The following is a 26,010-nucleotide window of genomic DNA, read 5'->3' on the forward strand; positions in this document are numbered from 1 at the left end:
CCTAAAGGTCCTTGGTTCAAATCCCCTAAAATGAGTTACTTTGATATGTCATTCCACATGATTATATGATCCTCATGGTGCCAGCCTATGAGCTTGGCGAGAGCTTCGACTTGATCAAATGAAATTGTTGAAAGGCGTCTTATTAAAAGAATGCAACTAGACAAACTAATAGCATCCTCTTTACCACATAGTAAAAGAAAAAGAAAAATGTGCATTAGTAGTTTTCACCAAATCACTTTTGGTAATAAATACAAGCACCTTTAACTTAACATTCTAGAAGGTTTTTGGATTCAAATTACATGTATTTTTCGCGTTCATAACATAGAATGAGAGAAGGTTAGGGTTTCTAGCCTTTGTTTTTAATTTTTGAAAATTATTTCGAGAAAATATACAATTTCTTTTACTAAATCATGGACTTTTAATAAATAATTGATATTACATATTGCAATGAACTGTAATTTATTTGGAGTAATTCAATATTGTTCTAACCAAATGTGCACCCCACCTATTCACATTTGTAGCCTAACTTTACGAAAGTGCACGGCAACCATTACAACATACCCTTACTACCAAGTATAATAACAAACGGAATGTTAAAAGGCTTATAAAGAGCGGCATTCAAAGGAGGGTCCTATAAAAATCCACCCTGCTTATTTGCATTGTCGATTGAACTATAGTAGGTACTACTGGACCAGTGCCACGCTCGTGCTTAGGCATCCGCCATCGATCGCCGTGCTGCCAGGAAAGCCTCACCATCGCCACCACCATGGACTTGAACGAGCCTCCCTCTGCCGAAGACGAGCGTGATGATCCTCGCTTCGAGTCTGCTGATGAATTCCCACGCGGCGAGTCGGCCGTCGAAATCATGCGCCGGGTATGCTCTACGCCTGTGTGTGCTCTATGTATGCGGTATATGAAGCGACACAGAAAAGGAGACATGATGATCTGCTTCTGAATTGCTTTCTGCAACAAGAAGTCCATGCCCGAAAAGATATATTTGCGTTTGAAAAACTTAGAATTTGTATTCTAGGCAGAAGAATTTCATTAGAAAATCCACAAGTGCTCGAGAGAGAGAGAGAGAGAGAGAGAGAGAGAGAGAGAGAGAGAGAGAGAGAGAGAGAGAGAATGCGCACACATGCGTGCTGCTTGATAATTGTTAAAGTGTCTTTCTACAATAAAAGTTTGCCTGAGTGCGTGTGCATGATGTTCCGGATGCCAAATTTACTCACCAAATTCTAACTAGGGTGTCCATAACGTTCAAGGATTTGTACGTGGTTGCGTACAGGCTTGAAAATTGAGTCTTGAATTGTGTGGCAGGAGCGAGAGGAGAGACGAAATAGGATGCAATTGAAGAGAAAAGCCTCTGAATTAACTGAAACCCCTGCAGCCCCTCCTCCACAATATGACAGGCCAGTGGACACATACAGGAACTTCAGAAGTGCCAATCTCCAATTGCCAGAAGGTACGTATCATTTTTGAGGGGTTCTGATCGTTTCTGAAGCAGAGTGCCAAAGATGTGCTCCAAAACCACTTACACCTTTTCAATTATGAAGAAAATCTAAAGATCTGCTCATTTGCTAACTTGTGAGAGACAATTAATGATGGTTTCTGTTGACAACCAACATTACAAAGAGTGCTAGTCGATGCACTTGAGCTGGAGATCATGAAGAGAAAATACATTCGGCATGATGAGCTGCTTTATTTGATTTTGTGGTTAAAGATAGAGAAGTATTTCACAGATCCAGGTTGCCATTTGGCTTTGAGAAGAGCAGCAGTGCTGATGGTGTACATACTGCAGTACAGGACTGTAGCTGGGTAGGCATGCCAGTGAGCGAAGCACAAGAGGAGCGTGGCATTGTGAGAGGTTGCAAGGCTATGATTTTTGAGCAGCTTGATCCTTCGCCTTACTGACTGCTCTTCCATCTTGATTAACTGCCCCTCCATTTTGGTTGACTGCTCCTCCATCTTGGCCTCCATCATGGCAGCTTACTCTCATTATTTTCCCCATCTTGTCCTCCATGCAGGCCTCAAATAGTGGCCACATATACATGCATTTTAATTGTGCCTGCTCTTTCTCTTCCTTAACGGCAGTGATTTGGTCCTTGTTCATGATTGATGAATCCAAAATGCTGCCAAAGTCTAAAACCAATTGTCTTCCCCTATACCAGGTCAAGACATTTGCTCACTGGATGACCCTTTAGATGAGGCTAAGATAGCTATCTGTCTCAAATTCCCCCACAATGAAGCACCACATCAGTAAGGTTGAGCAGATTTGGGATGGGTTAGCATCCTTTGGGAAGACCATCCGGTCAGAGGACAAAGTGATGACACCTTTGTTAAATCTCTCCACACTGAAGTATGGTACTTTCTACACCAGCCTTACGTGGAGTAGGTAGAATCAGCCATGCTTTTATGACCATTCCATTTGGGAAAGGACTAAAGAAGAAGAAGGGAAAAGAATCCGATTGGAGTCACCATCAGACTCAAAGTCTAGCAAAGAATACAAACATAATGGCTTTCCCAAGGGTCCTCATTGTGGAAAGACCTCATGTCTTGAGAAGTGATGAAAGAAATACCCTCGCCTTGGTCTAGGTGCAAGAAATGGAGTGAAAGAATGTACATTTTTATCCACATATGCTCCAACCATTACAATCAAGTTTGTCTTCCTTCACATTTATAAGGTGAAAGATTCTCTTGTGGTTTGGTCGTGGATAGCAATGTACCCAGTCATATGACTTCCAGCCGTGATTGGCTCTACAGTCTTTATCATCAGGAGGGCTTCATCACTGTAGGTGACATTTTATCTATGCCTATTTGTGGTATTAGCACCATGTCGTTACTTTTTGACTATCATCTCATTTCAGCTTCATAGGGGAAGTCCTACATGATCTTGATTTGTGCTTCCATTTCCTCTTAGTTTATGGCCTTACTCAACTTGGTGCTTGGGTTATTTTTACTGAGCAAGCTATCTTTTGGAGGATGCTACTTTAGGAGCCATCCTTTGGAGAGGTCTTCAAGAGGGCAGGCTTTATTGGCTTGTTAGTGATTCGATAGTGGATTTTCTTGCCCTTCTTTCAATTTCAATAATAAATACAATGCTCAATGTAGCAAACACACTATGCTAGGTGAATATCGAACTTTGAACTCGTGTCTCAGGGACCAGGGTAGAGAGTATGAGCTGGATTGCGTGTGGTCCTCTGTATAGATCTCAAGCCATAGCAAATAGCCTTTGAAAGTGTACGGCAACAGCAAACGCAAATCTAGATAGTTTGGATCAGTGTAAAACAAGATGGGGACAGCTTGAACAGTGATTGGAACAAGTAGGCGAGAGCTGGCAGTTGCAAGATGCAGCAGTATGCTGCCTCTATGGGAGATGACGTCAACATCAATGCAACAAACATAGGCAATAAACCACTTGGCAGTAGCAAAGGCAAAGTGCAGCAACTTCTCTAATAGATAACGATGGCTGGAGAGCCACCGGCAGGCTGTAGTTTGTCGACAGGCAGCAAATGTCAGGTTTGGAGGGTTGTGGGCTGATTGTCACAACTGATGGAGAAGGGCTGGATGTAGGTGTCAACTGATGGATCACAACCTCAAAATTGAGATATCCACCAGGAAGGGGTGTGGACAGCAAAGAACAAGAGCCGACAATCTACCAAAAAAAATAGGTTGAGTAGTAGGGAGCTTATCTATCTATAGGTGAGTGGATCCTCCAAAATTAGGGCTTTTCTTAGGGGACTCATACACTCTCTAGGAACACATTTCTTTTTAATGTAAGTTTGGTAATAATTGAGTTTTGGGGTTGTAATAAAGAGCTAATCAATCTATAATGCATTTTTAAAGCTCAACACCCCCTCTCAGGCCCAAAATTGGAACTAGGAAGGGATTGCCAAGATAGCTCAAGCCGAATTATCCGAAGGCATCTCACCCCAAAGCAGTTATGGCATCGGGCCAAGGGTGCATATTAGCTGCCCAAGGACCTACTAAGATTACAGAGGGGATAGCTATCTTACCAAGGGAGTCTAAAGGGTAATCCTAGAGCGGCCAAGGCATCAGAGTAAGGTTGCTTATCAGTTGCCGAGTGGCCTACTAGGACCTACAAAGGTGGATAGAAACACTTTAAACTTTTTTATTTGGGTTTGTTAAAAAAAAAAGATTCTTTTTGATCCTATTAAGTATTTGTCTCCTCGGGGGAATGAAAGGGATGGTAAAATCTAACAAATCATAAAACGAACAAGTTCCACCGACCATCGGTGGGTGTCAATGAAGAAGAAAACATGGAGAATATGTATATAGAGTTGCCATAGAGAGTACCTAGGGAGATGGCCATATGAGTTATGAATATGGTGGATCTAGAGTTGACTACACTTTGGCTAAGTAGGGATAAATGTGCAGAGATACATGTTTATAAGAACAGACTGCCAATGCATTGGGTAATGCAAGATTTCATACTCAAGTAGAATGTTATGCAATGGTGGCACTTGGAAAGTGCCCTTGGAGGGAAATTGTTCACTTGTTACAAGTGCCATTTGACAATCATCAATAATGAATCATGATACAAAGTACAATAATAATATCTAGGAACATAATCAAAATCTTGTAAATACCAAGAGAAGTAGACTGCTCTCTCTCACAACAGGATGGTGGAAGGAGAAGTAAGCATTCTCTCTCCCACGAAGATATTGATATTGATGGGGGAGATAAGCACCCAAAGGAGAGGAGTGAGCTGCATGTCTAGCTAAAAACTTGTGAAAGGAATGGTCTTTAAGGTTGCTTCAAGGAAGGTGAGAACTTGGCCTTGGGAGGGGAAGACTCTGTTAGAGATCAATCATCCCTTGGACTAGCATTTCTCAGGTTACCATTGCTGCTGTCAGTTCGATTGGAGGTACTCTCTGTCACAACTCTATAGAAACAGAATTTGTATATTTTTTCATTCATTTGTCTATATAATGATTTATTAAATTTGTTTCCTTTGCACTAATTAGATATAAAGAAAAGTGCATTGGAGCTGGCCACTGATGAGTTGTCACAGGTTATGGTGGACCCACGCGGTGGGTTAGAGAAAAGATGGTTCACACTTCCACCTATATGGTCCGATTGGGCGCTTGTGACCAGAACTCACGCATATCAGGGTTAGACTTGCACACAGAAAGGATTGATGCCTTGAAGTGTGGGCTAGATCCGCTAGAATAGACAGTTACAATCAACAAGATGGCATGATCATGAAATGCTTGTACAATGTGCATTTGTGGGCTGAAAGCTTGAAATGCACATTTCTTTGCATAGGAAAGTCACATGAAGATTCTGATACTGTTTTTGTGATGTACACAGAAAAAGCTTTCATATGACACCCATATTGGGGGGGGGTCCCTAAATTTTAGGAGCCTCGAATTAGCCTAAAAATGCTAGTCCTACAAAATAGGGATGTCATTCTAAAAATAGTAAATTCTGTACTCTGACTATGCTTACTAAATTTGGTTGTTTCTATTCTTGACAGTATTCAGCCCAAAAAGAAAGGCCATAGAGAAGTGACAAGTGTCAAGACACTTGTTACACAAGTTTCCAAGTGTCCCACCACTTGTCACATCTCATGACATGTGGCTGGACATTTGTCTTGTGCTACTCCACTTTCCCCTTTTGTACTAGCTCTTCCCTCTCCTATAAATAAGAGTTCGTTTTTCTTCATTCAGCATCATTTTTCTTTGCTGTAAACTCATGTACAGCACCCACAGATAGCCAGAAACTGGCCCATCCATCCCCATCATCATCGCCCACTTCTCCATTATCAAATTCCTCCATATTCCCTATTCTATCACTGCTGTTTTACAAGACAGCAAGCCTGTAAATTCATTATAGCACCTCCTTCTCGAGCTTTTTCTTCCATTTTAGCAACAAGAAGCAAGCCCTATCCATGTACTGCTGATCAACGATGGAGAAAGGCTGATTTTCCCTCTTTCTTCTCTCATACTGTAAAGAAATCAGTTCTTATCATTGCATAATAGATAATGCATGTGTGTTTGTACATCTCTGCATGATCTTGTGAGAGTGAGAATTACTTCTCCTCACTCTCAGGTTGATTGTAACTGAGCTCTTCCCTAAGGGACTTGGGTTGAGTAGAAATACATTCCTTCGGGGGGGGGGGGGGGGTTTTGCCCATCTTCAACCCTCAATCTTGTCTCCATTACTTTTACGTTTTCATGGCTGTAATTTTGTGAGTAATTTTCATTTTCAGCTCAAGTGTTCATTCTCTTTTATATTAAATCTCGAAAACAAGCGAAAATCATAATTGTTAAGCATACTACGTTGTTCGGGGCGTTTACAGTGGTATCAGAGCTTTGGCTCGGTCCTCACCCCAACACTGATAGTGCTTACAATTATAAGTTTGTTTGTTTTCAGCCCTTGCATTGAGTGCTTGAGCATATTTTTCTTAGAGTCTCAATGAATCAGTCGAGTGCTATCCTTTAAGCCATTCAAAGTCTTAGAGAGGAGAATCAGCAAATTCGTGAGCAACTTTTCAAACTAGAAAAAGTTGAGAATCCCAAAGAATTCAAGGAAAGAAGCCCATCTGCTTCAAGGAGACTAAGCCATACCAATGAAAGGAGCCGATCAAGAAGTCCAACTACTTCTAAGAGGCAGTCCCATTCTACTTCAAGACAAAGAAAGAGATCGCGTCGAAGCTCATCCTCTTCTTCAAAGTCATCTGGCGCCTACTTTGATGGACCCTCTTCTAGTGACGAAGAGTCACACCCTTCTCGTGGAAGACCTCATCATTGTCAAAGGCGTCAACATTCTTCACCCTCCTCTCCATCTTCATCCCCATCAAGCACTTCATCATCTTCAACCTCAAGATCCGAGCATGGATGAAGGCATAAGAAGAAGAAGAAGACTAAGTCACTATCTCAACTTGAAAAGAAGATCAAGTTCAGTATGTATGATGGTTTCCGAAATCCTGATCTTCTTCTGAAGTTTATTCGTCAATTTTAAATTTTGTATGGTCGTGACAAGTATAAAGAGAAAGAAAAGATTAAGTTTGCAGCTTTACATTTGACCGACTTAGCCCATACTTGGTGGATGGGGTTGGAATATGATCATGCTGCCCCAAAATCATGGCGGTCCTTTGTTCGCATGATACAAAGCCAATTCCTTCGTGTCCATTTAAAAAGAGATATAAAAATGGAATGGGATCAGCTTTGGCAAAGGAAAAATGAGTCACTTGGTAACTATACCAAGAGATTTTGGGAGCTACTTTTGAAGGTCCAACATTTCAAGAAGATCAGTAGTTCGGAAAAGCTTAGGAAGTTTCAAGGAGGTTTGCATTTTAAACTTCGTACTGCTCTTAAGCATTATCATTGTTCTAGTCTCAGGGAACTCATTGACCATGCTGAGACATGGGAAATGGAGCACAATGGCAACAAATCATTCCAAAAGAATGATAAGAAGAGAGTAGCTGATGATGAGGAGTATTCAGCCCCAAATGAAGGACAAAAACACGTGTGGCCAAGCAATGTCCAAACAAAGGACAAAGCAAGGTTTCTGACAACAAGCCTAAGTCGCCAGTGAAAATCAATGATATCAGTGATGTAGTTGCAAACACAACTCATACTCCAGAGATGCGCAAATTATTAAAAGCTTGGGGACAGTTGCAAGGTAAGCAAGCACTATTCTTGATAGATCTTGGGGCGAATGAAAATGTCATTTCCTTGCAATTAGCTAAAGAGCTTGGATTAAAAAATGAAGAGATGGACACTCCGGCAGAAGTTCGCCAAGCTTTAAATGCCGATGAAGGTGACACAGTGAAGACTGTGACACCCTACATTGGCAAGCTCAAGTTTCAAATTCAAGGCTACAGTGACGAAGATACCTTCTGTATCGGAGACCTTGATGGTTGCGATGTGATTCTTGGCATGCCCTGGAATCATAGAGTAGATTCAACCATCTTCTCTCAGAAAAAGAAGGTAGAACTCACCAACAAAGGCAAGAAGTACGAGATCCAAGCTGGAGTTTCTGGAGACACCATGCCTATAGTAAGCCATATGCAAGTCTCTAGAGCAATTAAGGATTGTGTTCAATGTTGTTTGCTTTATGTCACTGATGTAAAAGATAATATGAATGCTGAAAACCAAGAGCGACTTCAGCTCTTGGAAAAGTATAAAGATTGTTTTTCGGAAGATCTTCCTTATCAGTTCCCCTAGAAAGGCCAGAAGACCATCAGATTGTTTTTCGGAAGATCTTCCTTATCAGTTCCCCTAGAAAGGCCAGAAGACCATCATATTGATATTATTCCACGCAGTTCTCCTCCTAATATAGCACCATACCGTGTGAGCCATCCTCAACAAGAAGAAATCAGAAAGCAAGTCGAAGACCTACTCAACCGTGGGCTAATTAGACGAAGTAGCTCACCATTTTGTTCACCGGTTCTTCTTGTTCAAAAGAAAGATGACACATTCAGGATGTGCATTGATTATCGGGCCCTCAACAAAATTACTGTGAAGAATCGGTTTCCTATTCCCAAAATTGACGACATTTTGGATCGTCTAGGAGGCTCAAAGGTTTTCAGCCGCATTGATCTAAAGAGTGGTTATCATCAAATTAGGGTAATATCACAAGATGTACATAAAATTGCTTTTCGCACTTCATACGGTCTTTATGAATTCTTGGTGGTTCCTTTCGGATTAACCAATGCACCAGCCACCTTTAATCGAATGATGGAGCGCATCTTTAGAGAGCATCGACAATATGTCGGTACTTTCTTTGATGATATTCTTGTCTTTAGCAAGAATGAAGAGGAGCATCATCAGCACTTGGAGATTGTTCTACAATTACTTCAACAAAATCAACTCTTGGTAAATGGTAAAAAGAGTGAAATTTTCATGTATAAAATAAATTACCTTGGGCATGTCATCTCTTCTGAAGGGATTCAGATGGATCCTGAAAAGATTAAGATAATCTAAGAATGGCCTTATCTTCATGATGTATATGAGGTGCGATCGTTTCTTGGCTTATGCTCTTATTACCGCCACTTCATCAAGCATTTTGCACATATGGCTTCTCCATTTCATGACCTTACAAAGAAGAAGACATCTTTCCAATGGAAGGAAAAAGTGAAGGCAGCCTTCACAAGGCTGAAAACAGCTCTTACTTTGGACCTGTTCTTATCATTCCAGATTTGGTAAAACCATTTGTGGTGGAAGCAGATGCTTGCGGTGATTGTATTGGTGCAGTGCTAAATCAAGAAGGCCATGCTGTAGCCTTTGAAAGCCGCTGTCTAAATGATGTGGAGAAAATATATGACATTTATGAAAAGGAGCTCTTAGCAGTGGTTTATGCTTTGAAGATATGGAAACATTATCTTTTAGGCAATGAATTCCTTATTAAAACTGATCATCAGAGCTTGAAGTATTTCAAGACTCCAAAGCATTTATAGGAGAAACATGCAAGATGGGAAAATTTCTTGTCTATGTTTCATTTTTAAATTATGTACACTCCAGGAAAACAAAATGTAGTTGTTGATGCACTTTCTAGAGTGCCTCGCATTGCAACTATTACAGTGGCTCATCATGAAGATTTTCAAACGATGAAGAATACTTATGATGAAGATACTGCTTTTGCAGCAATTTGGTCAAATTTACAGCAAGAAGGTTCTCATCCAGATTATTCTATCAAGGATGGTTATCTTCTTATGAACAATTGCCTTTGTGTCACTCTTCCTATTTGACAAAAGGTGCTTAAAGAAAGTCATGAACCCCCTTATGCAAGGCATAGAGGGAGGGCAGCCACTCTAAGTGCAATTGAGCGCTACTTTTATTGGCCAACATTACGAAGAGATACACATAACTTCATTGAGGCTTGTCTAGTATGCCAAAAATCCAAGTATGATAGTCAGAAGACTCCAGGATTGTTGCAACCTCTTCCAATGTCCAAAGATCCATGGGAATCTATCACAATGGATTTCATCTCAGGTATTCCAAGAATACCTCAAGGTCATGATATGATTTGGGTTATAATTGATCGATTCAGCAAGCAATCACATTTTATTCCATGTCATAAAACATTGAAATCCGCACAAGCTGCAAGACTTTTCATTCAACATATCTTCAGATTACATGGTATGCCTTCTGAGATCATTTCAGATAGAGACTCCAAATTCACAAGTAACTTTTGGCGTGCTTTATTTGAGAATTTGGGAACCACTTTAAAGGTCTCCTCAGCTTTTCATCCTCAAATTGACGGCCAAACAGAGGTGACGAATCTCACTCTTTTGGATATGTTGAAAGCTTACGTTAGTGAACATAAGTCACAATGGGAGAAATATCTTCCATTATTGAAGTTTGCTTACAACAATACAGTGCACTCATCCACAGGGAAAGCTCCAAATGAAATAGTACAGGGTAAAGTGATTCCTTCTCCAATTATTCGCACTAAAGATAAGATTTTTGCTGGTGATGAGTTTGCTTCAGATTTAAAAACAACAATGGATCAAGCCTGAGCCACTATCAAAGTTGCCCAAGAGCGGCAAAAGAAGCAAGGAGATAAACGAAGAAGACCTTTGGCTTTTGAAAAAGGTCAATATGTCTTGCTAAAGTTTGATAAAAGCAGGCTCAAACAAGGTTCCGGTCAAAATTCATCTTTTCCAAAGCTCTCCAGTAGATACTTTGGACCCTTCAAAGTGATTGAGAAAACAAATGAAGTTTCTTATCGACTTGAGCTTCCTGCTCATTGGAAAATACACAATGCTTTTCATGTAAGTTTGCTAAAACCTTACATAGGACTAGAACCAAAGGAACCCATTATTGAAGATCCCCCAGAAGTTGAAGAAACAGAGCAACTCTTGAAACCTGAACAGATTTTGTTTCACAAGGATCGAACCACGAGAAGTGGCCTTATGACACGAAAATTCTTACTAAAATTCAAGAATCTACCCACAACAGATCCACAGTGGGTAGATGAAAAATTCATGAAGGATTACCCAGACATTCTTCAGCCATATCAAGAAGCTTTTCAGCTGAATAAAAGCCAGAGGGCTGTACAACTCTATAGAAACAGAATTTGTATACTTTTTGATTCATTTGTCTATATAATGATTTATTAAATTTATTTCCTTTGTACTAATTAGATATAAAGAAAAGTGCATTGGAGCTGGCCACTGATGAGTAGTCATAGGTTATGGTGGACCCACGTGGTGGGTTAGAGAAAAGATGGTTCACACTTCCACCTATATGGCCCGATTGGGCGCTTGTGACCAGAACTCATGCATATCAGGGTTAGACTCGCACACAGAAATGATTGATGCCTTGAAGTGTGGGCTAGATCCGCCAGAACAGACAGTTACAATCAACAAGATGGCATGATCATGAAATGCTTGTACAATGTGCATGTGTGGGTTGAAAGCTTGAAATGCACATTTCTTTGCATAGGAAAGTCACATGAAGATTCTAATACCGTTTTTGCGATGTACACGGAAAAAGCTTTCATATGACACCCATATTGGGGGGGGGGGGTCCCTAAATTTTAGGAGCCTCGAATTAGCCTAAAAATGCTAGTCCTACAAAATAGGGATGTCATTCTAAAAATAGTAAATTCTGTACTCTGACTGTGCTTACTAAATTTGGTTGTTTCTATTCTTGACAGTATTCAGCCCAAAAAGAAAGGCCATAGAGAAGTGACAAGTGTCAAGACACTTGTCACACAAGTTTCCAAGTGTCCCACCACTTGTCACATCTCATGACATGTGGCTGGACATTTGTCTTGTGCTACTCCACTTTCCCCTTTTGTACTAGCTCTTCTCTCTCCTATAAATAAGAGCTCGTTTTTCTTCATTCAGCATCATTTTTCTTTGCTGTAAACTCATGTACAGCACCCACAGATAGCCAGAAACTGGCCCATCCATCCCCATCATCATCCCCCACTTCTCCATTATCAAATTCCTCCATATTCCCTATTCTATCACTGCTGTTTTACAAGACAGCAAGCCTGTAAATTCATTATAGCACCTCCTTCTCGAGCTTTTTCTTCCATTTTAGCAACAAGAAGCAAGCCCTATCCATGTACTGTTGATCAACGATGGAGAAAGGCTGATTTTCCCTCTTTCTTCTCTCATACTGTAAAGAAATCAGTTCTTATCATTGCATAATAGATAATGCATGTGTGTTTGTACATCTCTGCATGATCTTGTGAGAATGAGAATTACTTCTCCTCACTCTCAGGTTGATTGTAACTGAGCTCTTCCCTAAGGGACTTGGGTTGAGCAGAAATACATTCCTTCGGGGGGGGGGGGGGTTTGCCCATCTTCAACCCTCAATCTTGTCTCCATTACTTTTACATTTTCATGGCTGTAATTTTGTGAGTAATTTTCATTTTCAGCTTAAGTGTTCATTCTCTTTTATATTAAATCTCGAAAACAAGTGAAAATCATAATTGTTAAGCATACTACGTTGTTCGGGGCGTTTACACTATGGGAGGGCATTATTCATTATTCTTGTTAATTAGTGGGCATTTTGAGTAGGATGGGGGCAGTTTGTCAGGCAGGGGATGATGCCATGTGGTAGTAGTTGGAGGATTGATCACTGATTATTTTTTTCATTTGTGCAGTAGTTGATAGGTTTTTAATCAGGTTGGCCAGTTTTTTGCTAGTTGATTGCATTATTTCCTCCTATTTAGGCCTAGTTGGCAGCGTGCCCTCCTCACTTGCTTTTCAAGTGTTGGTGGGAGAGAGATGGCTCAAGGTGATATGTCTCCAGCCTTGTATATCTGCCCTCTTCATTTCAATACTCATTGAAGGCAGATTTCTGTGTTCTTCTGTCTTTTTCTCTCTCTTTCTCTCGTGTTCACTTTTCTTTTAGTTTTGTCCATATGCTTCCCCATTAGCTGCACTTTGATACGGTATTAGAGTAGCATATAAGGGCTGATTGATCGTGGGCAGACTTGATCAGGAGGATTCTTCACGACAAAAGTTTTAGTTTTCAGCCTTAGAGGCTGCAGTGAACAGGTAGTGCGTGGAGGAGCGAAGTTGCTGTTTTTTTGCAGGTCCTTGTTGTTCATGGAGGAGGATAGGCTACATCTTCAACCTTTTGCTGTAGATTTTGAGTTTTCATCACCTTTGGCGGGTGAAACTTGTTGAGGATGAAGGGGGTATCAAAAGATGATGTACCAACGAGACAGAAGGGTTTGCGGAGAGAAACATGAAGTGAACTCAGTAAACACTGAGAAGAGAAGAGAAGAGAGAAAAAACTCTTGTGAATGGAATGATGAAGATCTGAATCATGGAGTGAATGTGATACAAGGGACCAAGGGTGCCGTAGCACAAGGAACATGATGAAGACACCCATGAACCACGAATTGCAATGTCCTCTAGAAGGGGTGTGAGGGTAGTGGAGAGACTGGAGAGAAGAGGTGACGAACTGAATGAATTAGCTATAATGAATGAATGTTTCGGAACCTAAAATGGGCCTGATACTGGCTATAGATACTAGCCAGGCCTCTCTAGCATTCACAAGACAATCCCATACGGCCTCGTAGCCAGGAGTGTCCAAGGGACACACTGCCCTAATTGCTAATATAGATATTGCGTTTGTAGTGGAACGTAGTCCAATGATTGCCCTTCCTACCCTTCTCAGAGGGAGATTCCACACATGTTGATGTAGTACACCAACATGATACAAACATAAAGGAGGCCCTCCTCCGGTATTTGCTGCTGCACAACAGACACATTTTGATGTCCAAAATGTATTTCTTCCCGGAATACAACCCTACGGACCTCCTCAGTCTTTTCGGGTTGTTTGTGCATGTGATCTTTCCGGAAGATAACGTCATTGCTACGTATTATTTTTCTTTTCTCGGGATCCCACAATTTATACCCCATTTCACCCTCGTCACCATATCCTAGGAAAATGCATTTACAGGACTTTGGCTCAAGTTTGCTGCGGTCCGTTGAGCTGCTAGTGACGTTGCGTGGCCTGGAGCCTTGCCGATTGCCCATTAGACTTATGTGACCTGGAATCCCCCGCCGTCTGATTCGTGTGACATAGAAACCCCCTGTTAACTTGTCGTGACAGCCGATTTTGCTGGCGCTTGGTTGTCATGTGTAGTGGCTGGTGCCCGCGTGCATTGCAAGTCGTGGTCGCTGGTCTGCAACGTTGTGTTGGATACGAAGTCCATTGCTGTTGCCCGTTGGTCCACTTTGGTAGCGTTGGAACTGCCTTTTGGTTCTGCTCGACTGCTACTTGTCTCCTGTCTGTCGACGGTCACGAGCCGCCTTTGGCCTCGAGAAGCGTGCACTCTGTGCTCTAATACCAGTTTGAAGGAGAGAGTGCACAATAGAGTGCGAGATCAAGGTGTGAGTTGTAGAGCAGAGCTGAGAGTTAGAGGGAGTTAACGCAGAAATAGATGGACCAATTCGTGATGATACACAAATAATAAAATAATGTATTTATATGTTAGGGTACAAGGTACAATAAGGGTGTGTTCACACTCGTAAGACTATTTACACAGAGACAAAGGGACTTTACACCCAATAGTAGGCTTAGCATAAGCAAGTTGGTTGAATGGAGCTCTCTATCATCCATGACTGCCGACAACTTGTAGGCCGGATATACCAATGTGGCAAAACCATGGATGGGCTTATGCATCTATGCCCATCTCCTCTTTGCTATCTCTAAAACATGTGCACGCTATGTCTTTGTGATCACTGTACAAGCACGTGCCTCTACCAATGCCGCTCTAAAGACGTGAATGAGAAGGCCCATGGTGGATCCCTTGCAATCACTCATATGTACCACCCTATAAAAGGAAGTCACGATAATGACAATGGCACGATAATGACAATGGTGGATCCCTCGCAATCACTCATGTGTACCACCCTATAAAAGGAAGTCACGATAATGACAATGGCACGGACTTTTTGCCAAAACTGCTCATTAAGGCACAAGCGTTGTATGGCTTTGGCCTTCTCTACCTCATGCTCATCCCACTCATTCCATAGAGTAGGCACCATTGTCTGATGCAAGGTGGAGGACCCGTACCTCATAAAGGCGCTCTAGTAATAACCACATGTAAGCAAATAGAGTTGAAGAAGGCTTGTTCAACTCTAGTGTGCTATGAACATCACAAGCACCTTTACCTTTATTGTAAAGAAGGTGACAACTGATGTAGCTTTGCAGACCATCCTCTTCACCCACTCGAGCTTCCCTATGTCCTCCATGAGCAAGTCCAAACAATGACTTGCACATGGAGTCCACGTAGTTGTGGGAAACTCAGCCTCAAGTAAACGGTCCATGCGGCGCTGACAATTCGATGCATTGTCGGTAACAACTTTCACCACATTTGAGGGGCCCACTTACAACCACAATTTACAAATTATAAGTATCAATACTTGGAGGTTAGAGAGAGAAAGAGAGAGTTGAGCCTTTTAAGTTTCAACTTTCAAGATTTAAGAATGAAGAGAGATGGGGGTTGGGACGTGGGGAAAAGAAAATCGAGATAGATATTAGAGAGAAATTAGAATAGGGAGATAGATAGTTATGCATAAATCAATTATCATAATGAAAGACAGTGAAACAAATTTAAAAGGCAATGTATACCTCAATGATAGCTTGCTGAATGTGGCGGTAGATGAATGCACCTATCATTTTCCTTCCTCTCTTGCTAGTGTCTATGGCCCACAAAAAGTAAGTGCCGAGTGGACATGAGATGAGTATGTTGATGATACCTCGTTTCTTACAATCACTCTATTTGTTGTTGAGAATGGAGTAACCATATTTTATCTATGTGACCCGAATAGGATCAAGGGCTCTATCAGTCCTCTCCTTTGTATCAATGTTTTTCGTCCTCATGTTGTTCTATGTAACATCGGTTCATCCTTCACATGGATCCACATTGGCGATGGCTTTTACCATCTTCTTTTATTGCTCTTGCTTTAGGACATTGAATGCAAGATTGCACTCAATCCTGTGCGTGCAATTTCAATGTCTGCAAGTCGTTGCCTTTTGATCCACGCACATGACTGAGAGCTTGAGAGAGAGAAGATTGTCTCTCCTGTGCCGCATGAGCATCCACTGTCTTTTATTGGAGCCGGATATGGATGTGAGGCCCCCACCACCAATGGTAGAGGCCTCTTCTGCATTGGTTGAAGATACTTGTATAGTGTTTCCCGCACCACTTGTATAGTGTTTCCGGCAATACTTGCATGTCGAATGGTGGGAGTTGGACTTCTTTGTGTCCCTCTCCACATGGTTTGTGTGCAAATTGAAGGCCTCATACTTCTCACGAGTCATGGTGCCGATGACTGATGGAGAGGCCCAGGGGAGAGTGAGAGAGAGAGAGGGAGAGTGAGATGTTGGAGTCTTGACTCTTGAAACTTGAAAGTTGAAAGAGAGGGAGAGTTGGGGTAAAGTTAAAAGAGCAAGAGTGAGAGAGAGGGGATGGGAGATGAGAATGGCAAATGCTTTGATAGGATGCGGAAAAGAGGGGATGGGAGATGAGAATAACAAATCACAAATCAATTCAAGATCCAAGAGAGGGAGATGAGAATGGCAAATGCTTGCTGAATTGGTGTGGAAGCATGGAGGAGAGGAGCACTTTTTGTAGATGAGAGAAGGGTCAAATAGTCAAAGAGGGCTGCTAATTGGAGGGAATCCAAGGATGGTTTTGGGGGCCTGGGGGGGGGGGGGGGGGGGGGGGGAAGGGAAGGGAGTGCATATTTGGAAAAGGGGGTGAGATCAGGTATCCAAGGCTTCCCATATCCCCAAAAGTGCCACGTAGGCGAAACATGCAAGTCAAAAGTGCAAGCGGAACGCAGGAGGATGCAACAGACTCGGTGGCTAGAAATGGCCCGTTTTCTCATATGAAACTGTACGGATATGTATGATACCATATGGTACGATTAGTACTGTACAACGTATGGAGGCAACTATGCGATCAATTGACAATCTACACACCCACGCACACTCCACTATTGTTGTGAAGATTGCCTTGTACTCTGCCTCACGAGACGAGGTAGCCACTATAGGTTGTTTCTTACTTAGCCATGAAATGCATGAATGACTAAGAAAGAAAGCGTCCAGTAGTAGATTACATAGTGTCTGAATCACTAGCCCAATTTGAGTCGTTGTAAGCTTGTAAGTGCAAGTCTTTCCCATTGGGAAATAATAAAGCATATGATTGAGTACCTTACAAATATTTGAAGATTTGCTTGACAACTTGCCAATGTATTGTTCATGGACTGTGCATAAACCTGCTCACTTGAGAATTGAGATACTGCATACTGTATGTTAGGATGTGTGTTGCAAAGGTAAATAAGACAACCAATACTGTAAATTGTAACATCAAATATCTCTTTACCATCATGCAGGGTTAGCTTGAGCCATGGCTTCATAAGAGTGTGCATAGGTTTGCAATCTTGCATATTAAACCTATGCAAAAGCTTACCCACACACAACGATTGTGACATGATGATACCATGTTAGTTTTGGGTGAATTGAATCCCTAGCTCTTTTGGTTGAGTGAGCACCATATCATCTACATATAGAATGATAACCAATAGGTCCCCCCCTTGATTCTTAATGTAGAGAGTGGGTGTAGTTGGACTAATTGTGAATCCAATACTGGACAAATAAGCATTAATCTCAGCATACCATGCGTGAGGAGCTTGTTTTTAACTATAAAGAGCTGTACGCAACTTGCAAACCATGTGCTTTGTCCCTTTCACTACAAATGTTGGAGGTTGTGACACATAAACATCCTTATATAGGTCACCCCATTCAAGAATGCCATCTTAATGTCCAAGTGATGCACATTCCAACCATAATTTACAGCCATTGCAATTACACATCTAATTGTACTCATAAGAGATGTAGGAGCAAATGTCTCCTGATAATCAATGCCCTTTTTTGGTGCATATTCCTTGGCTACCAAATGTGCTTTGTACTTGTCTATAGTATCATCAACCTTGCACTTTAGTTGGGGCAACTCAACAAAATCCCATGTATAATTGGTCATAAATGCATATTGGTTACAAGAATCATCTGTTCCCGAAAAATCAGCCAAATGAGGCCCCTTTGCATGATGTGTTGCATGTCTAGTAGCCCTTCTAGTGCGTTGAGGCAAGGGGCCATCCATTTTACTCTCCTGGAGAGTCTGTAATAGCCATTTTGGGACCGTTTATACTGCATTTACAGCAACCCTTTCTTACTCTATTGCATGTTCCATTGTTGGAGGCAAAGCATCATCGAATCCCTGTAGTCGGGGAGCATGTGGTACAACAATAGCTTTTTGTAAAAAATCTGTCCAGCCATTTTCAGCATGCTTGGAAAGTGGTAGGAGGCCTTCAAATACATCATCCAAGTCATAGATGGCTGACATTTTGGATAGATAATGTGAAAAGGCTACATTTTTTTATCGACAAACACTTTCTTTGTATGTGGATCATACAAGCGATAGCCTTTGCTTTTGGAACTGTAGCCAATAAAAATGCATTTTATGGCCTTGTTAGCGAGCTTACCACGAAGCTTCTCCGGTACATGTGTATAAGCTATGCATCCAAACACTCAAAAGGAATCAACCTTTGGTTTCTTGCCATGCCAAGCCTTAAAAGGTGTGATAGTCTTTAGTACCTTTGTAGGTGCATAATTTAAGACATGATTTGCATATTGAAGTCTCTCTAACTAAAACTTGTGTGGCAGCTCTTTGCTCTTAGGTATGCATTTGGTCATCTCCACGATTGTGCGATTCTTTCTTTCAGTCACTCCATTTTGTTGAGGTGTCATTCTCACAATGGCTTGATACGTAATGCTATGCTCAAGCAAAAATGTCTTAAATGCATGAGACATAGACTTCCTTCCTCTATCTGTGCGTAGAGTTTGCATCTTGAGGCTTGTTTTTGCTTTCAATTTTGCAACCAAGTGTTTGAAGTGCATAAATACATATGATTTTGCCTTCAAACCATATATCCAAGTATACCTAGAGTAGTCATTGATAAATGTAATGAAATACAAATGAACACCTAGTGCTTTAGTCCTCATAGGACCAACACATAAGAGTGTATGAGCATGGGGAGGTGGAGTATCCAAAGTAGACAAAGCATCTACTGTTTGACACCTTTAAAGAGTCATGAGATTGCCAAAGCTCATGTGATCATAACGATTGTGCCAAAGCTTCACATTCTACATAGTGGGCGTAAGAGTGCTAACTGCTAGAGCTTCATGTAAGCTCCTCTCATTTGTGTCCAACAAAAATAGGCCCTTAATTGAAGAGCATAGTACATCTCTTTGTCTTTGATAATACACTTGTCATTCTCAAAGATGACTTGAAATGTATGCTTATTAAAAGCTGAAATGGGCAGTAAATTCTTTGTGATACTAGCATGAAGAAAACATCTAGAAACATGAAATTTGTACCATATGTGGCAATGATCAGCATTGAACCAATGCCACAAACATCATAATTGATGTTATTAGCACAAGTAACATGCTTCCTTGCAGGGGCTGAATGCAAAGATGTGAACAGACACTTTTGTGAAGTGAGGTACTTGGATATCCCACTGTCAAAATACCAAGTACGTTGCGTTTAAGCAACGTCACATGTAGAGGTGTGGAAGCCAAGATAAGACTCTGGGAGCGAGTTCAGACTCACATTCACCATTCCTGCATTGAAATTGACCTCATTAATGTTTAGCGATTGCTCACTAATATTCTGCAAGTGTGTGAGGTGATTAGTCATGTTGTTACTCTCATCGATATGTGCATTAGCCAGTTCTCTCTGTAAGTAGGAGATTCAAGCTTCATTACAAGCTGCAAACATGCGTTTCAAAATATCCCAAGCTACTTTGGAGGTCTTGTATGACCGTATATGAGGTATGATGACTCTCTTAACTAACAAGGCAATTTGTGATGAAGCTTGTGTATCTTTTGAGTCCCATCTCCTTTGATCTACTATCAGAGGAGCAAGGGTAGCAGCAAGAGCAACAATAAGAGTAGCTCCTCTAGCACCATGTTGAGGTGTTTGAGATGCAGGCTAACCCAGTCTTGGTAAATCACCTATAACATAATTCTAGAGATCCTTTGCAACGAGTAGATTGCACACCATAAAACTCCATAGAGGATAGTTGGTGCCATCTAGCTTGTCCTCTTGAGTGAGGACTCTCAAAATGTTGCTCCTATTCCGGGTTTCGTGATTTGAGATGGCTGCAAATTATGCACAAACTGAGCAGCCAAACACATTTAAGCTGAAGTGTGAAGTGTACTCAACCAAGTACCAAAATTTCAACATGGGATACTAAAGCAAGTACAAAACTATCAAGACTATCTCTCTTTTTGAAAAATGTGTACAAATTGCATAAACAACACTCAATCTGCAATTTACAGTAATTCAGTGTTGTACAATTGCATATGCCTTGTTATGTGTGCCCAACATTAAATGCAGCAACCTGATGCTGAAAATCCCCAAATTTTCACAGCAATTTCCAGATTTACCATGTCACAATAAACAGCAATATAATGCTGTTGCAGTATTTGTCTAGTGCTTTGGGATGTGTGCAATGTAGAAGCCCCAAATATCGTTGAAGAATTATTGACAAATTTCAGAGATCTATACTTACAGCCTGAAAATTTGATGAAGTGTCACCTCAAGATGCGTGAAAACAGCAACCAGCAACTTTAGGGTACCTTGGGATGTGTGCCAGATGTTGGAATCACGAAAGCCCCAAATTTGTTGCTCGAATCTCAAGGAAATTGCACAATGTTGACACTTCAGGTGATGAAAAGTGCGTAGGACTTGATTTGGGCAAAAGCCCCAAATTTTTGATGAAAAATTTAAAGAAATTGAGAAATTTTCAAATTTCGGGTGGCATGAGCTGAATCTTGGGCAAATGTCGATGGTTGGAGGCACTAGCATTGACATCCGTGGAGCATTGGTGGTGGCACTGGAGACACAAGGTGTGTAGCAAGTGATGGCGGATTGAAGGTAGTTGCGATGGCAGAGCGAACAGGCAAATTGGTGGGCAGTGTTGATTAGGTGGTTCTGGCCATGGCGTTGGTGGCAAATGGCGGTGACTAGGATAGTTTTGTTGGTGGGAAAAGTGGCAATAGCTGAAGTTGCTTAGGTGGAGTACATGGTGGTGTTGGTGCTGGGCATAGTATGTAGAGGTTGAGCAGATAGCTGTAGCCAACAATGGCAGGTTTGGAGGTTGATGGTGCAAGGCAGAATGACAGCTCCTTTTCTCTTTCTCATAGGCTTACGAGCTAGTGGCTTCAGGACCTCGACCAGAGCGGCATGAGCTAATGGTGGTTGAGCAAAACTCGCATGCGTACAGTTTTGATACCAAATATTGGAAACTGGCCAGCTATGGAGGAGAGAGAAACGAGAGAGAGAGTAGACAGTGTGAGCTCAAATGATAGATCGTACGTGCTAACATCAAAGTACAATCTTATGCCTAAGGTAGACCAAAACCCCTAACTGAACTGAAGTTAGCTAACTCTTAATGTGGTGACACAACTTATTAGCTTAGTTGTGTTCACATTATAGACTAACTAAATGAAACATTGGGCATTGCCCATAGAATTGGCAAATTCTAATAGCATGCCATAACTTGGTCTATCTCTGAGAAGAAAGAAGAAGAGAGGTGAAGGTTCAAGAAGTATGTATCTTGTAGACTCCATTTCTCCTCGTGATCTGTACAAAGAACTTGTCTTGAATCTCCATCAAGAACTCAAGAGGAGTCCTTATTGAACTCAACCATAATGCGAGCATACCATGCCCATCCAGAATCAACTATATATCACCTTTGTCTTTAATAGGGATAGAAGAGTTATCACCAATGAGAATTTGCCTATGCATCGGATGCATACGAGCAAAAACGCCACTATCCACAATCTATTCATGAGGTTGTGGGGCCATCATCGTTACATTGGTAGCTGTTGGTGTTGAATCCTCAATCATCTTTGAATGGCGAAAGGTGGCTAATGATGGAGCAATGACTGCTCTTGAGTCCTTTGTAGATTTATCGTTCTTTGTGTCCTTGTCCTTGTTGAGGCAATCCTTCTTCCAATGGGCTATCTTGCCACATGTGTGACAAGTGGACTCCTTGCTTTTGTCTTGCTTGGTCTTTTCATCCTCCTTCTTCTTCTTCTTTTTCTTTCCCTTTTGTTTAGAAGACTATCTTGTCAATGCCTTTGTCTTGGGAGTGTTCTAACCTTTTAGTTGTTCCTTTTGATCCAAGACTATTGGAACCAACTCCTCCGAGTTAAGGATTTCGATCCCCCTCGAAGCATTTAAGGCGGAATAAAATGCATCGAGAGAAGAGTTATCACCATGTCCTCTGAGGTAATTGCCTTCTCTGTATTCTGGACGTACATCTACAATTGCTAAAGCTTATTGACACGCTTCTGCATGGAAGTAGACTTGGACATGTTTAATATCTGTATTTGTACCTTTAAAGATAGCCACTTCATCACGGTCATTCGATTGTATAATTGATCAAATTCTAGCCATGTCTCTTGAGCAACATTCAAATGATCAATGTGGGCTATCACGGGAGTAATAATTGTATAATCATAGCTTTGGGGAATCATTGAGTCTCTAATAGCCTTAGCCCAAGTAGGACCAATAGATTCTTGCAATCATCCATGTTAGTCCTTGACTAAAATACAAGACCCAAGATGTAATTAGCCAATTTAGCTATGGGTACTATTTGAAGTAGCCTAAAGATCTAGCTAGATTGGTCTAAAATATGAGCCTAACTTAAGCTAGAAGATTGTGGCCTAATTGGTCTAAGGATCCTAAGTGATACCTAGGACTCCGAAGAATCTAGCCTTATGGTGGATAATTATTGAATCAATTAGATAAGCCATAAAGCATTGATTGAGGAGGAGATCTAGAATCCTCGATATAAATGACAACCTATTGATGAACTTAGAGGCTAGGAGGTGGGAAAATTGTGGTCAATAGCTTTGGGGATAAAGCCTCTCGATTGCCATTAGGTGGCATCACCATGACCATCAGGAGGGTGTTAGAAACTTTTGATCAATTAGGAAGGGAGATGCAATGTGTGTGTGTAGTGTCTAGGTGAAGTTTGATCATTCTTGAGTGTCACTAGAATGAGAAATGAACTTAATGATTTAATTACACTTCATGAGGATTTCTAATTAAAATGAACTTTAATTCTTGTACCCCTAGCTTTTGGCATGGTGACCATTGTATTGGTATTGAAGGATTTGACACTAGGGTGTGCGGTGGACAATTGTACGGATTATGTGGTACACGGGTAGGGCTAAAGGAATAAGATGCAACATGAAACTTTCATCAAAATTGAAAGTTTGCATCTTAGAATTGAGTTACATTGAAAGTTTTGCTTAGTAAGCAGCTTACTTAGGGCACTCAAGTTATTAAGTAAGCCTTGAGCTAAAGTTTTGCACAGTGAGCAGCTCATTGATGATTAATGACTAAGTCACTTGGCTATTTTGGGCTTCTTCTTTCTCATTTGAAGTAGCCCAAGTTTGGAGACATTCACTTTTCTTTTTCTTGTTGTAGAAAATTGTAGATTTTAGCCATACAATGAGCTTACAACATAGATGGAGTGTGGACAACAGCCAATTCTTCTCTTTCTTGTGGCAGAAAATTGCAGGTTTCAGCCATGCAATGAGCTTTCAGCATAGATAGAGTGTGGAAAATAGCCAAATTTTCTCTTCTTAGCTTGAGGATTCCGGTGGGTAGCCTCGTAACTCCATGTACAACAAGGTATGCTGTTGTTTTTGAGCTAAAGATGAGAAAAACAAGTTTTGACAGCACTATGGATTGAGATTCTTTCTTCTTATTTGAGATCTCAAGCCTAGTGCACTTTGTGGGCAATTTTGTCTTTGCAAATCAAAGCGGTATTCTCATAGTTTTATCGCGAGAAACCCCCTTGTTTTTGAGAGGAACAGTATGGGACTGCATGGGAACTACATAGGAGAGTTACCTTAGTAAATGCTCCACAAAATTGGGTTCAAATGCTTGTTGTCATTTTTTAGGTTTGGCAAGCTAAGGTGTTCATTTGCAGTTTTGAACACTCTATAGCTAGTTGAAGGCCAATAGTGAAGGTGTCAAGGCCATTGTGCACCCATGGATTAGTTACATTATGAGAAATTGCTGAAATACAACCATTTGTAATAAAATTTGAGCATGTTTCAATAATCTAAAGGAATGACGAAAGTGGGACCAAGCTTTGGGGCCAACAAGTGTCGATGTGTGGTGCAGGAGCACTTTAGCTTTAGTTGTGTGTGGAAGTTTCTTGCTGAATTTACTATTAAGCTGAATGAAGTGTTTACTAAGGTGTGGTTTATTGCCCTTTGGGCTTCCAAAGGCCGGTTTCACTTGAGTCCCTTCAAATAGGTAGGCAGATCATCAAAACTAGGGTGACTCTTTCTTTTGATTAACAAGGGAGGGTGGTATAATGTGTTGGAGGGGGATGTCCCACATAGCTGGATTGGAGGACAATGTGTGACACTTTTAAGTGCGAGGTGCATAGTGTATGGGTAGCACTGTTGACACCAAAGCACTAGTGTGCAAGATGGTACTCAATTGGGAAGCCCTAAGGCCCATGGGTATATCATGAGCAATGTGTGGGCCCATGGGTATATCATGAGCAATGTGTGTTAACATTGGATACCCTATTGTGGGTCTAAAAGAAGGCTCTAAGTCTAATGTGGAAGAACCTAAATGTGAATGAACTATGAGGAAAGGGTAGGAATTGAGATTGCAAAGCACCAAACTCATACTCAAATGAAATAGAAGGTATGGGAGTACTTGATGGAGCACTTCTAATCATAGAGTTTTCTCTTTGCCTTTATTGATACTGATTTGGGTGTGCATCGTGACTTTCAATTGGTTCTTGCACAAATAGTAGGAGCAACATAGTCATTATCAAGCTCACTAAAGATGAGATTGTGTGAACTTGCCAGTGGATCTGGCTAGATGAAGGTTTTGAACTTCTGGTTGTCCCATGAGTGGATTGTCCTCCCTCAACTTGAGGTGCTCAGTCTCCTTAGTTCAGTGCCCCAACTCAGAAGAACCTTTTGAAAAAGGAATGCAAAAGGAAGAAGGGTTGGGCTTTGGTGAATGGGCCCTAGATGTAAAATAAGTGGAAGAAGTTGGAGTGTTGCCCTCCACATTGAGAACATAAGGTCTCATATGGGTCTCCAATGAAGGAGCGGTCTGAATGGATACCATAGGATCCCAAGCTGGAGTTTGTGCCATTTTGAATTAGATTCGTGTCACTCATGCCAGCAAAGCTTTTCACAATAGCTGCAGGATGCTCCTTAGAAGAGCACCGGCTCTAATATCATGTGAAGATGTGCTAGGGTTTACACAAAGAAAACACATAGAGTGTACAAACACGACTAAAACACAATCAGCTTAGACAAGAATGCAAACAAAAGGAGAAGAAAGTAGCGAATGAATGAATGAATGGAAGGCATATGATACAAATAGGGCTCAAGGAGCAGAGATTGTCCAACAGTCATTGCCTCTCTTGGGTGTGGATTGAGTGGAGAGTGTCATCCACCAAGAAGGGATCTTCAGTGCAGCAAAACCACCAAGAATTTGTTTGTCAGCAGCTTTGTTCTGCCAACAAAGGCATTTTTGACCTGCTCAGCCATTTTGGACAGTATTTTGTCTTTTTAGAGGCCTTTTGTGGTTGGCCATGTTTCCAGCCTTTGAATCTGTATTTCAGATGTGGTAACTATGAAACGTGTTTCACTAGGGATGAAACATGAAATGCATTTTGCTAATGAGATGTTTTGCTTATCCTTTTCAGTCTATGAAAAAGAAAAACAATCCCTATTAAAAGACAGCTATATGTGCATTTTAATGTGTTATTTTGCCGTTTCAGGTGATGTTTCACTTGGAGCCTGAAACATTTCATCCTTAAACACAATGTTTTGAGTATGAAATGTTTTAGGGGTGAAACATTTCATGGTTACCCTGCTTTCAGATTCCTTATGAAGGTGTCTTTTGTGGGCTTGATTTGTAAATGGAGGATCACTT

General features: G+C 41.2%; 1 protein-coding gene across 1 annotated transcript in view; it reads left to right on the top strand.

Annotated features, from left to right (window-relative positions):
- Positions 1 to 628: 628 nt before the first annotated feature.
- The window catches only part of LOC148033893 (uncharacterized), a 112,146-nt gene continuing 86,764 nt past the window's right edge, over positions 629 to 26,010 (top strand). Inside the window, exons 1-2 of the mRNA XM_087681884.1 lie at positions 629 to 874; positions 1,318 to 1,462. Coding sequence (XP_087538010.1) covers positions 767 to 874; positions 1,318 to 1,462 — 253 coding nt within the window. The 5' untranslated portion in view covers positions 629 to 766. The remainder of the gene's footprint in view (positions 875 to 1,317; positions 1,463 to 26,010) is intronic.

Source organism: Lygodium microphyllum, chromosome 7 (genome assembly GCF_053477565.2).
Source record: "Lygodium microphyllum isolate KBCC chromosome 7, Lygodium_microphyllum_v1.1.10, whole genome shotgun sequence".
NCBI lineage: Eukaryota > Viridiplantae > Streptophyta > Polypodiopsida > Schizaeales > Lygodiaceae > Lygodium > Lygodium microphyllum.